Source organism: Theropithecus gelada, chromosome 17, assembly GCF_003255815.1.
Source record: "Theropithecus gelada isolate Dixy chromosome 17, Tgel_1.0, whole genome shotgun sequence".
Lineage (NCBI taxonomy): Eukaryota > Metazoa > Chordata > Mammalia > Primates > Cercopithecidae > Theropithecus > Theropithecus gelada.
Window position 1 is genome coordinate 74309632 of NC_037685.1, and position 14229 is coordinate 74323860.

The 14229-nt window shown below is 39.9% G+C and overlaps 1 protein-coding gene across 10 annotated transcripts in view; it reads right to left on the reverse strand.

Annotated features, from left to right (window-relative positions):
• Positions 1-7623: 7623 nt before the first annotated feature.
• The window catches only part of ENOX1 (ecto-NOX disulfide-thiol exchanger 1), a 585101-nt gene continuing 578495 nt past the window's right edge, over positions 7624-14229 (reverse strand). For 9 of the 10 annotated variants that reach the window (XM_025364776.1, XM_025364770.1, XM_025364779.1 and 6 more), the window contains one exon: positions 7864-8204. In XM_025364776.1, the coding sequence (XP_025220561.1) occupies positions 8073-8204 (132 nt within the window). In that variant the 3' untranslated portion in view covers positions 7864-8072. Of the gene's footprint in view, positions 8205-14229 lie in introns of all 10 variants that reach the window. The other variant, XM_025364772.1, reaches the window with a different exon arrangement.

A 14229-nucleotide genomic window follows, 5' to 3' on the forward strand; every position in this document is an offset into this window, starting at 1 on the left:
ACAAAAAAAAAAAAAAAAAAAAAAAAAAAAAAAAAAAAAAAGAATTCTGTAATCTTAGATGACCTAGTACTACTTAGTCAATGGGTCAAATTACAGAATTACTCTATAAGGGTGAGTATTATCCCATTTCAGGATTAAACTTCAGAGATTAAATCATGTGGCCATGATCACTGAATTGGGATGATTCCAGAAGAATGCTCTTGAGCACCTCACTCTACTGCCTCTCTGGCAGGTGATCTATCCCCTCCAGACCAAAAGGCTGTGTACTTCATTTACCAGTCTCCCGTGGTAGAGCAGCAATAGAAAAATGGGTTGACTAGGCCAGGCGTGGTGGCTCACGGCTGTAATCCCAGCACTTTGGGAGGCTGAAGCGGGTGGATCACAAGGTCAGGAGTTCAAGACCAGCCTGGCCAACATAGTGAAATCCTGTCTCTACTAAAATGAAAATTAGCTGGGCATGGAGGTGGGCACCTGTAATCCTAGCTACTCGGGAGGCTGAGGCAGAAGAATCGCTTGTACATGGGAGGTGGAGGTTGCAGTGAGCCGAGATCGCACCACTGCACTCCAGCCTGGGTGACAGAGCGAGACTTTGTCTCCAAAAAAAAAAAAAGTTGACTATAGGTTAGCACAGTCTAGATTTCACACTGTCCCCCACTATCCACAGTCTAATTGCATACAAGGCTCAGCCTACAAAACCTTGTCTTAGATACACATTGAACCAAAGTTCCCTTTATCCCCTCAAGGAGCAGACAGTGAGGTGCAAAATCCTACCCTGTTGTTGCTCAGCCTTAGACAGTGACAGTTAATCTAAGAGTTAATAGTACTTCATATTTGAAACTTGATTTAACTACGATTGCAAGTCTTAAAAATGATGCATGATATGTTGATTTTGATATAATAATGTCTGTTTAATAAAAGACCCACAATGGTTTTCATACATTATCTCCACCTGAAGATAATGTTTGACTTCCCAGACCATACTTGCTATTTTATCTCAAGAAATACTAGACAAATCGTCACTTATGCATAAACATATTCAAAGGCAAAAGATTTATTTATTGATGAGAGCCTCAAATTGGCCAATTTTTAGCCTTTTCTTCTGAAAAGAAAAATGTTTTCCAAAATGAGATTGCTACCAGATGTAGTGAATTACATAGCACTTTCTCAGATATGGAAAGCAGATGAAATGGAATATTCTGGTTTCTGATTCAGTCCTATTCTTATCTACACATAGCTCTTCTTAAGTGAACTTGACAGTGTTGTGGGCTGATATTAAGATGGACTACTTTAGTAAACAAGAAAAAGGGTTTCACTCCCTGCAATAGCAAATGAGCTTTATAATAGAAATTTCTTTGTGCAGGGGAAGATATTACAACTTTCAACACACACTAAATATATTTGCTAGGCAAAAAATGCATTTCATTACATGCAATGCACTTGTACGTTAACCACATTTTGCCTTGTATTGAGGACGTAACATTTTCTACTGTAAAATGTCTGCAATTTATTTTTATGCTTCTGTTTTTCCCATGAAGTGAATAGCCCTGTACTGATAAATGTACATTATATGAGAGGTGAAATATGCAGAGCAAACATCAGAGCTTGTTGGGTATCTGTACAGTTTTTTGAGCAGGCAACAGTTAAAATTTTGGACCACAACAGCTAATTTTATTAACATAACCAGTCTGTAATTACTAGATTAACTGGAGTCCTTTACTTTGACACTCTCAGCAACTATAATAGATGTGTATGTTCTCTAAAATAATACTATTGCAGCTACAACTATAATTTTTCCTGACAATGTCTCTGCTGGGTTAAAAAAAACCATAATTAATACTTTATTTAATCTTTGCATACTGTATACCTAGTTGACCATCATTCAAAATGGCAGTAGCCCAGAGCCATAGTTTCTTCACAGTTGAATGTATTTAACCCTAATTACTGCTTATTGGAAATATACCAAACAAGTAAAAAGGGAGCTGTAACAAAGAATTCAGGCTTTAATTTTTTTCTGTGATGAGAGAACTTTGATGGTCACTACTTATTTGTCTATAAGAGTTGCGGAAGTCTTTGCAGGTTAGAAAATTACAATTATCTTGCTAATGTCAGTCTTACACTTGAACATGTTTAATGGACTATTGGTGGGGATTATGCTTGTTTTATACTTATTTTATCTTGTATTTAGAAGCATACGATTGACTATTTGTCAATGGTCAGGATAGGAATAGGCTGATCGCAGGGAAAGGGTTTTTTCCCTTTTCTGGGAATGATGTAGTTTAAGTACTCTTTTTGTAGAAACAAATGCCTTCGGTCTGCCTGGCTATATGTTAGGAGGTGCTTTATGCTTGCTCTCTTCTTTAATCATCGCCCTATGACGTAGGCATTAACGTTCCCATATTATCAATCTGGGACTAGCACCTCGGTGCGGTTAAGGGACGTGCCGTGGCCACAAGGTCAGTGAATGTTGGGCTGGGCTTGACCCCAGTGCAGCCTGAGTGCTCGCCTACACAGTAGGAGACATTTCCAAACATTTGAAGCCTGGGAATGAAAGAAAGTCCACTTGCCAAGTAGAGGAGGAAATTGGAGGTGGTGGAACTAGAGAGACAGTGTTTTAGTGATCTAATATGTAAACACATTCACTATAGCTTGTTGAAAATGCTTATTTTCAGTGTGCTACGCAGGATAGTTTCTTCAGTTACTTATGACGGGCTTATTTAATATACATGTGAACCTTTTACCATTTTGATGAAAAATAAGTCAAGCTATAAGATTTTGAGTGATCTGATGTCTCTATTTTCTCAGTTTATGAGAATAAACTGAGTACTATGGAAAAAGAGGTCTTACATTTTGGAGATAAACCACCTATTATTGAGTCCAATAAATAAATACAGTAGCCATTTTCTGAAAAGGGCTACAACCCCCGCCAATAACAAAAAAAAAACCCCAAGAACTAACCTCAAAGTAAAACATCCCCGACCCTTACCAAGAAAAACAACTTGTTGTGAATCATAATTTGTTGCATGGATATTTGTTGAGTCAGTCTCATTTTCTACACAATTACTACCAACTTTTTTTTTTTTCATTTCATTTTTACCCTCAACAAAAAGGAACAGTTTATTGAGTTAAAAATAAGCTTCCCTACACTTTCAAATGTTATTTTTGATGTGGTATTTAGATAGTTTCCAACACTGATCAATGACTTTTTCTTACTGTAATAGGTAAAAAATACCTAAGCCAGCAAGAAGAGTTCTCTTACAACGGAATATTATTCCTTTTTTTTTTTTTTGAGACAGGGTGTCACTCTGTCACCCAGGTTGGGGTGCAGTGGCGTGATCTCGGCTCACTGCAACCTCCGCCTTCCGGGTTCAAGCGATTCACCTGCCTCAGCCTCCCAAGTAGCTGGGATTACAGAAATGTGCCACCACACCTGGCTAATTTTTGTATTTTTAGTAGAGATGGGGTTTCGTTATGTTGGCCAGGCTGGTCTTGAACTCCTGACCTCAAGTGATCCACCTGCCTTAGCCTCCCAAAGTTCTGGGATTACAGGTGTGAGCCACAGTGCCCAGCCTATTATTCAGCCTTAAAAAGAAATGAAATTCTGATACATGCTACAGTATGAATGAAACTTAAAGTTGTTATGCTGAGTGAAAGAAACCAGACTCAGAAGGGCAAATGCCGTAAGATTCCACTTACAGGAGATACCTAGACCAGGGACATTCGTGGAGATGCAGGGAATAGAAGTTACCAGAGGTTAGAAGGGTAAGAGGATGAGGAGTTATTGTATAGTGAGTACAGAATTTTGTTGGGGATAATGTAAAAGTTTTGGGTATAAATAGTGATAATTGGTTACATAATATTGTGAATGCATTTAATGTCACAGAATTGTACACTTATGACTAGCTAAATTGTTGAGTATTCTATTTTACCACAGTAAAAAAGAAAAATTTAAAAATAAGGGTTCTGCCAAGGCATTACAATGGAGAGACAAAAGTTTTAGCCTCTATTGCTGGACCTAATACCTGAATAGATTCTGATTCAACAACTTCAGAAAGTTCTTGTGTGAGTTCTTCTTTCATTAATGTGATAAATATTTATTTAAAAGTAATGATATGTCATGTCAGACTCTGAGGGACTAGAGGGTTGAGTAAGGGAGGTCTCCTGCCTGCAAGAGTGGAAAGACAGCCACATTAAAAAATGATTAAAATACAGTAAATGGGCTGCAATGGATATGTAATGAATAGTAGGGGAAGCCCAGGAGAAGGACTCCTGAGGGAATCAGGACCTCATAGAACAGTTGATAATTGATCTGGGTTGGAAGTTTGAATAGGAATTGGGTTGCTGATTTTTTATTTCAATAATATGCAGTACATTCTCGCTCACATTTCCCACCTTGGAATCTTGGATCTAAGATATTTGCAGCCTTTTCAAATATTTTGTAGTATTTTCCCTTTGGGTAAGTATAGGCAGATTGGTCCCCGGAGGTAGAAAAACATCTTGGATCATTCTCTGTCCTACTTTCTAAATATTTGTAAACAAAACCACTTCGAGAAATGATTCCAAGTAAATGAGATGTATTCAGGTCCATCAAAGAGCTTGTAATATAATAGGGCAAGGACAGCTGGGTGGCAGGTGCCTTCAGAAACAGTGTGGGATGGCTGTGCAGAGGCAGAGGCAGGAGGAGCGACTTCTGCTGGGGCATGAAGGCTTATTTCACATTTAAGGTTGGGTAGAACTGTGATAACTAGATATGATGAAGGTTGTTTCATTCAAATAGTTGAACAAAAGCAGAAAAGCAAGAAAAAGGATGAATCGTTTTCAGGGAAACAGTGAAAAAGTAAGTTGGAAAGGCCCTTTGGGACCAGATCACAAGGATCTCCAAACCTTCAATATTTTGCTTATTCTAAGGAGAGAAAGGTGTGGAGAGTTTTCACCCCTCTACCCATGTGTAAGGGATGGTGGAGAATAAAGGAGGATAAAAAGGGATCCAAAGGCACTGGATGGCACTGGGCTCACAGTTGGGTGGAATGGGTTGAACTATTAATAGAAGTATGACTAGTGAAAAGGAGAACATGTTTTGGAGCCAGTTAGCCTTAGGTTCAAATCCTGATTCAAAATTTACTAACTGCAAAGTTGGCCAAATTACTTAAAACTTAGGAGCCTCGTTATCCTTGTGTGACAAATGGGTACGATAATATTATCTTCATATAGAGTTACCAGGAGGATTAAAGAGAATGGGGTGACAGATGCACGTAGTCTCCAGACCACCCTCATAGGCACCGTTGTTAGTTCCTTCCCCAGGTGATCGCCAAAGTCCCATCTGAACTTGAGAGTCTGTGAAATAATTTATAGAGGATTAAAAAAAATCCAAAAATCAATTATTCACATAATTGAAGTTAAAATATATAACCAACGTATTTCTAGACAAGTAATAGAATTCATTTCAAGTATAAATAAAAAAATTACAGTCAAAATAGATTTTCCTAGTGCAGAAGCTTCTCTCCAGCAACGACTCTAATATTTTTGGAAGCTGAATTAACCATTTCACTCCCCCAAGTTGCCCCATAGGGCTCATATCTATGTGTTTGGAAATGATATCTTCTTGTCAGATCTAATATGAGGTCCCTCAGCTTTGCGTGAGCACAGAGCTCAGAGTTAGGGGTTTATCCTGTGCAGGATGTCTTTCTACTAAAGTGACTGCCAGTAATACTTGAAAGTATCAATGCATGTTTGAAAATATCCACCATGCTTTCCACAAGAAATAGCATAGGCTGTGGTACCTTCCCCTGTGTCCTTACTACACTTCATGACTTTACAGAACTAGCCACTTTACTGAATTCTTTTTTCCTTGTTTTCAGGTGAACTGCTTAGGTTTTCTATTTTACAATAGTAGCATCATCTGTAAATGATGTCTTCTGCTTTCTGACTGTTGTGTCTTTATTTGTGTCTCCTGATTTGGAGATAAATCTGTCAGGATGACGGTGGTAGTAGGCATGGACTGATGGTAAGGGAAGGTGTGTAGGGTTTAATACGATATGGACATATAGTTTGAATGCCATAGCACCTATCATATCTTTCTTGTTACCAGAATCACATCATATAGAACCTTTTGGGAAAATGCCTTTTTCTTTTTTCTTTTCTTTTTTTTGAGACGCAGTCTTGGTTCTCTCATCTAGGCTGGAGTACAGTGGCGCAATCTCGGCTCACTGCAACCTCCACCTTCCGGGTTCAGGTGATTCTCCTGTCCCAGCCTCCTGAGTAGCTGGGACTACCGGTGCCTGCCACCACGCCCAGCTACTTTTTAAAAATAGAGATGGAGTTTCACCTTGTTGGCCAGGCTGGTCTCGAACTCCTGAACTCAAGTGATCTACCTGCCTCGGCCTCCCAAAGTGCTGGGATTACAGGCATGAGCCACCGTGCTGGGCTGAAAATGTCTCTTTCACACTGAACTCTGAGCACATTAAGGAAGAGGGTCTTTTCTTACTTACCTTTATATTCATAGTGTTAGCCCTGAGCCTGAACAAAACACATGTGTAGATATTTATGGGAGGTATGAGTAAGTACCTTAATTTATCAGAGATCAATAAAGGTACTTATCAATAAAGATATCAATGAAGGACAAAAAGTCCAATAGGAAATTATGAGTATCTTTTCATAATACCAGAGAACATTAACTGTTTAGCTGTCTTCCTAAAAAATGTTTCAATTACGGTTAAGGATACTTGTCTTTTTTGTGATTCTTATGTAGGATAGCAGGAAGGGGACAAAATTTTAAGTCATATCCCATTTGTTACTAAAATAAAGAGGGGAAGCCCAAATTCTGTCTAAATTGTTGGTCTGAGTGTAGATTCCTTCGTTTCTTTTCTAATGTGTTTTCCAGTAAACATACAGATACATAAATCCAAGAATTAATAAGATTAATGGACTACTTTGTACCTGCCCAGGAGGACAAAAAACAAAGTAAAAATTTATTATTTGTGGATTCTATGTTCTACTATTTTAAAAAATCTACTCTAATATTGTATATTAATGCTGTATAATCTCCTTTCTTGGTAATTTCCACTCCACAATTTTTATATATTCCTATTTGAAATAATGTTTTATCTCTTACGGTCACTCATGTATTTTATCATTTTTAAATGATAGGATATGAGGTGGGACTGAATAATGAGAAAAATATTTCTTAAGGGAGAAATAAAATATATCAAAGAATAATTTGTAAAACCAACATGGTAGAAGTCATATTTATTGAAAAAAATTAATATCTTTGCTATAAAATTTGTAACAGGAATATTTACTGAATGTTTATTTTGATGCATAAACCTGAATGCTACATACCAAGTACAAGACAATAACACTAGTTTTTCCTTTATTTACACTTTATGAAAATTGTTATGCAGTCCATGTTAAAAGAACTTATGATGGAGAATTGTTACATTAGAAAAATAATATTCTTGATAAAGCATTCTCAATGTGTCCAATCATATTTTCTGCCTTTTCAATAAGGCAAAAGTCCCTGGAACAGCATATAACTTAATTTACAAAATACAATAACTGTTTAGACACATATTCAAGTTTTCTTTTGGTATGATTTTCCCTCACTGTAAAATTATTTTTTCTTTTTTCTTTTCTTTTTTTTTTTTTTTTTTTTTTACTAAAACAGAAAGACTTTCAGGAAAATGTCATTTAATGATTTCAGCTATACATTACATATACAACTCTGTAGCCTAGCAACAATCATCGCTACACCATCATTAACTTTAAATATTTTGCTTGGTGAGCTATTCTCAAATGTAGCATATTTTAAGATTTTGCCATCATTATGACTGTGGAATCATTGTTTGGTTTTCATAGGAAACAGATCTGTCACAGTATGAAGCTTTGTTTATTTTAAGGAACTGGTACACAATTACATTTCCACTCACAAGAGAACGCCACACATATAACTAAAGGCAGGCTTCGACGGCTCCACAAAGGTTGCGTGCTGGACCAACCCCACACCTCCTGCTCCCCCATCGCACAGCCCTGGCCAGGTTCACATGGTTTCACTTCCAGAGATGTTTAGGTCTTCACAGTTAGGTAGTTTTAATTCCTTCAAAGGCACACAACTTCCATCTTTTTTCCAGCGTGGCTCCCACACCCGTGAATTCCTGTTTGAACATGCGTGGCAGCCTCATCAAAAGCATTTCTATTTCATTTGCAGATATCTGTTAGAAAGGAAGAAAAGTCACTTTGGGGAAAGGAAGTCATCTTAAAGGAGGAATGGATTGGGGAAGGATGAGCTTTCCCAGTGATCTAAACAGCATTTCGTTTTCTACTGGGCTGTCAGGGGACGTCCTTACAGAAGGGACATTCAGAAGTACTGAATATGGGTATCCCATCTCCTGAGCAGCTGGCGGGGTGGGGCATGAGTTGGCTGGGCGGAAAGTGCTGAGTTCACCCTTCATATGGATGGCTACCTTACTGGCAGCACCAGGCCTGAACAGCCCTCCCCTGATATAAAAGGAGATGGGGAGGGAATTTAAGAGGGCTCAGAGCAAATCCATCACTACTCCTGGAAAGCTACTAGTGGCTTCATCCTCATCTATGAAGGACAGCAATTTTCTTGAATGCTGCTGGGAGCAGAGGACATTCGGGTGGATTTCTTGCCACCCACATTTCTTTCTCTTCCTTAATTTTCACATGGACCGGACACCATGAAGGTTTCGGAATGGAATCTAAACTCCCAAACCTACAACAATACAAGTCTTGATATCCAGTCATAAAATTCAGGTATATTTTTTAATGCAACTTCTTTCTTCCCCATATTTTTATTAGATGAAGTTTTACACCAATAATTCATTTTAAAGAGCAAATCAGCCATAGTCCCTCTGCTCTAGCACTGTGATTGCTTTTGTTTTCCTGTGTCAGTGTGCCAATCCATGTGTGTACATGAGGATTTTATATCACAGGATGGCCAATTTGGGGTGTGGTATTCTGTTTGAATATCCCCAGAATTTGGGGTCTGATAATTCTGTTTCAATCCTGTATCTTCAGTCTTACAAGTTAAATGACCTTTACAAAGGCAATTAGTCTCTTTAAGCCTCAGCAAATGGAAATAACATTTAATAAGGATAGCATGGAAACGACTGGCTTAGTACAGACTTGGGCACATAGAAATGTTCAATGAATCAGAGCTATTACACTTTTTCATGGTGTAATCACTGTAGAGATATCATTTTAGAGTCTACACTTTCCATTTAACAATATTAGGATTCATTTAAAAGAGACACCAAATAGACCAAGAAATCTAATCAACTGTTCATTTAATGTTCTCATGGAAAAGACTTCATATGATACATTCAATATTCCTGGGCCTATAATACAAAACTTTAGTTAAATAGAGGCAGTCCTGAAAATGGAAATAAATTGTATTCTAAAATTTTTTGTGAATTATTTTGAAATCTGAATGCATTTTCCCATAAACACCATATTAGAAGGATGGTTAAATTCCTAGGTCAACCGACAAAAGCCTGTGAGACAGATTATGTGAAGGTTCATAATAACTGAGAAGTAAATTTTCTTTCAGTGAGCACTGTGCAAAACCCCTTCACCACCAGTGTCCTTTCATCCTCATAGCACTCTGGTGAGATTTGGGAGCAGATACTATGATGTATCTCCACTTTATAGCTCAGAAAACTGTGTGAACTACAGACGGTTAAGTGTTTTATCAAAGACAAAACTTGGGAAAGAACCCAAGGGTTCTTTCATGGGTTGGGGCCTGGGCCTTGATTGGTGTGCCTTAAGCACTTCCCATGATTGTCAACAGCCAGGGGTGGACAACCAGGGGTGTTGGGAGGTCTTTCTCAGTAGCAGTCACCTGGGGCACTTGTTAAAAAAATCATATCCCTCAGCCAACCTCTTCTCTGGAGATCCTGATTCAGCTGGTCTTGGGGGTAGCCCACATAATCTATTTTTAACAACCGTCGCAGATCATTCTTATAGTCAGGCATATTTGGGTTAAGAATGGGGACTTAGGCCAGGCGTGGTTGCTCACACCTGTAATCCCAGCATTTGGGGAGGCCAGGGTGGGTGGATCACGAGGTCAGGAGGCCATCTTGGCTAACATGGTGAAACCGTCTCTACTAAAAATACAAAAAAATTAGCCTGGTGTGGTGGCACGTGCCTGTAATCCCAGCTACTTGGGAGGCTGAGAGGCAGGAGAATCACTTGAACCTGGGACGCAGAGGTTGCAGTGAGCCGAGATGGCGCCACTGCACTCCATCCTGGGAGACAGAGACTCCGTCTCAAAAAAAAGAGAATGGGGACTTAAGCCAGACAAGCTTGGATTTTACTCTGGCTAGGCCTCAAGCTGTGTGACTTTGGGAAGATTACTTAACATTTGTAATTCTCAGTTTCTTCAGGTGTGTAATAGAAGTCGTATCAGGGCATTGTAAGAATTATGTGTAAAAGGTAACACAGTGCCTGGCACAAGTTCTCTCTTATGTAGATACGTATATGTGTGTGTATGGAATACTGATAGAAAATGACACGATTATCTAACCTTTTGTGGCATGGAGTGGTATGTGGTCAAACCTAGTTTTTCACTGGTCTAGGAGGACGTTTTCTTTATGCCTTATGAGACCAAGTTACCTTCTCAACGAGTTCCCTTCTTTTGGAGGAGTACAGCACAGATCATCTATGGTGGGCTGTAGTCTCCAGTCAAATTCAAGTGCCACCCCTGGCACGTCCTTCCCCAGATCAACGAGAGGCCATAGCGGAACACACAGGCCGAGGTGCACGCCAGCCCACCAGCACCTTGTTTCCTGTAACTGCCACCTCCCTTGGAAATGTAGGGAAGAAGCCCTGTGCCATTCATTAGGAAGGGGAGAAAAAGCCAAGTTCTTGAGGGCGAAATAAATATCTGATTTAAAGATAACGTGTAGGAGGCCAGCTGGGGTCAGGAGGGGCAGTCCCATCCAGCAGCCCTGCAGCTGGCTGTAAAAAGTTTGACAACTTACAACCACCAGGAAACTTTTCCTTGCCAGACTCTTCTGAAAACACTGTTTAATTCTCACTACACTCTCATAAGATAGGGAATAATTTACCAACAAGAAAACTGAGGCTCCGAGAGACTCAGTAAGCCCCACAGGGTAACACAGGCAATAAGTGTGGACCAGACCCCCTGGCTGTGGTGCCTCGTTCTTAACCACCCCTGCCCACCTCCACCAGGGAGGGGATCATGAAGTAAGGACAGGAAATAATCCTCTTGGTCACTGCCCCTCTGGCCCTGGGTGGGTGTGGATGCCATGGAAGGCATCTGTGTATAGGAGGGCAGGGCTCTTCTGTGATGAATACCCTCAGACTGATATCAACATCAACAGCAAAACACTGAAAATTTCCAACTCAGCTGGCTCACACACATTCATATTGCTGATGCTTGGGCACCCCCACATGAACGATCCACCAAAACAGTAAGCAAATCGTGGCAAGTCTTGGCCAGCATGTACTGAAATGTGGCAACATCTTGTTTTCCATGGCGTCTTTTGACCTGAGCCTAGACTTTAACCACAAAGGAATCAGGACAAGGCTTGGAGCAGGAGAGTGGTAGCTACCATCTGCTGAGTCTTCACTGTGGGGTAGGGAAGAATAAGTGCTTCACCTGCATTATCTCATTAGAAAGCTCAATAAACAAGCAATTGCACCCCTTACTTGCTGGAGTGAAGAAAACCAGACACAGAAGATTTGGATCACAGTGATAGAACAATCAGTAACCTCTTCCAGTTTAGTAACCAGTTAAGTAACCAGTCACTTAACTTCTTGGCGCCTGTTTTCTCATTTGCAAGACAAGGGAATTGGAAAGAAACACGCGGAATGCCCTGAGGACTTGGTTTGAGTGCTGGCCTCTTCATATCCTAGCTGTAGTCTTAGGACAAGCCATTCAACATTTATCTGTCAGTTAGGTTGTGGCAAAGATCTCAAAATGAGAGGATGTGATAGGTCTTTTGTGCATCTTAAAGCACAAAACAAATGACAGTCCCCACTTTAGTAGCACTTACTGTGTGCCAGATACTGTTCTGGAATGCTTTGCATCTACTAAGTCATTTAATACAAGGATAACCCCCAAAAACCATTTTACAGATGGTGAAACTTAGGCACAGAGATGTTAAATAAACTGCCTGAGGTCAAACAGCTAAGAAGTAGTGAAACTACGATTTGAAATCCTCGTAATTACTTAATACATGCTTCAGATTTTGAGAAAGCCAGAAATTAGTACAATGGGAATTAATCTCAAATGTATTAGCTGTAGTTTCTGTTGGTAGTGTAAGGTAACAGCTGGGTTCTGCCACAAAGATGCAAATAATATAGAGTTGTGTCACAATTATGGAACAGACCACTTCAAATAAAAGTCTATCTAAAATATTCATTTAATAAGGCTCTCAGCAGCTGGGCATGGTGGCTCACACTTATATTCCCAGCACTTTGGGAGGCCAAGGTGAGAGGATCACTTGAGCCCAGGAGTTTGAGACCAACCTGGGCAACATAGAGAGACCCAATCTCTACAAAACATACAAAAATTAGCTGATATGGTGGTACGTCCCTGTGGTCCCAGCTACTCAGGAGACTGAGGCAAGAGAATCCCTTGAGCACAGCAGTTGGAGGCGGCAGTGAGCTGTGATCGCTCCACTGCACTCCAGCTTGGGCGACAGACTGAGACCCTGTCACAAGAAAAAAAGGGATCCCAGCTAATTCTAGAAGAATTCCTTAAAGTTCTTTAAAGATATTTCTGTCTCATGACAGAAGAAAGATCAGGGCGAAACCTGTATCAAGTAAGTTAGTTTTATGATTTTCAAACTTTTCCCCTACTCTGACAAAATAACCTTTATGATATCTTATCTTTTGGGATTTTTAAGACAAATTCAAGAGAAAATTCAATTTGTCCTTCATTTTCTCCCTATGGCCAAATAATTTTTACTTTACAAATACTTCCACTTACTTCAGTTTTGTTCTCTTCCTAATAATTTGTCAGCTATTATCTTGCCCGTCACAATATCCTTTGCCTTCCTACCAGTGTCATTACATAAAACCAAGCCCCCAGACCTCAGTGGCTGAGCTCTGAGTGAAGTTTATCCCTTTCCTCATCCTGCACGAGAATCACTTCTGAAACCAGGGATTCTCTCTAAGCTGCTACTCCTGTTCACACATGGAGCCCCGGGGTCTAGGGAAGAGCTGTTGCTTGCCCAGCAGGTAAGTGAAGGAGTAGAACTTGGAGCAGGGCCTGTGAATCCAGCCCGGCTTTCAGAGTGACGCATTCCCTCATTCTCAAGCATATTATGAGGAGATTGCAATACATGTGGTTAAGGGAGCACTGTGCAGCACTGTGATATAGATTAGAGATAGATGCCATGACTATGAAATCTTTTTCCCATACACCATGTATTTGGTGCTCTAGCAAGTGCAGAGGATAGTCATAACCCTGAAGTTTTGATTACCCTCTTACCCAGCTGGCTTTTGTTCCAAGAAATTTGTGGCCTATATATTTTCAATCTTTGATATATATTCAATCTTTGATGGAAGTGGATTCTTCCATCTATTTTGTTTGAAACTTTCTTACACTTATTCTTTTAGGAAGGATTTATCTGCTATAAATACAAAAAAGAAAGCAAACATGAGAAGGAAACAGGCTCTGTGTAACCAAGGAGCTTGTGTGCTATTAATACCACAGAGGTCATTTATAAAATCTGCTTGATTTATGTTTTAATTTGCTGACTCTAGGCCAAGCCTACTGCCTCCTTGCCTGGCCTCTAAGCACATGTACATATGGACACAAGCAGATGCAAATCAATTTGTTCTCATCATGGTTGGCTCCTTACCCCATATCATCAGGCAAGGGAAGCCTGGCGAAGAGGGGCCTCTGTTTGGGCTACTGAAAAGACCCCAGCAGAGGCCGGAGCATCAGGGAAGCCAGTTGAAAACCAGACTTCCTTCCATGGGCAAAACTGACTTTTAGCCTTTAAATGCACATTTAAATCTTGTTCATTCTTCACATCCTGGGCAGGGCACAGTGTTAGCACACACAGACACCTCGCAATAAATGTTCACAGAGAGAAATACAAAATGTAGATGGGGCAAAGGGAGGGGAGGAAGGAAGGGAGAAAGAAGGAAAAGAGGAAAGAAGACAAGAAGCCAGGAATTCGAAGGAGTGAAGCAAGAAACTGGTAGAGGAAGGGAAGGAGGGAGAAAAAATTGTGA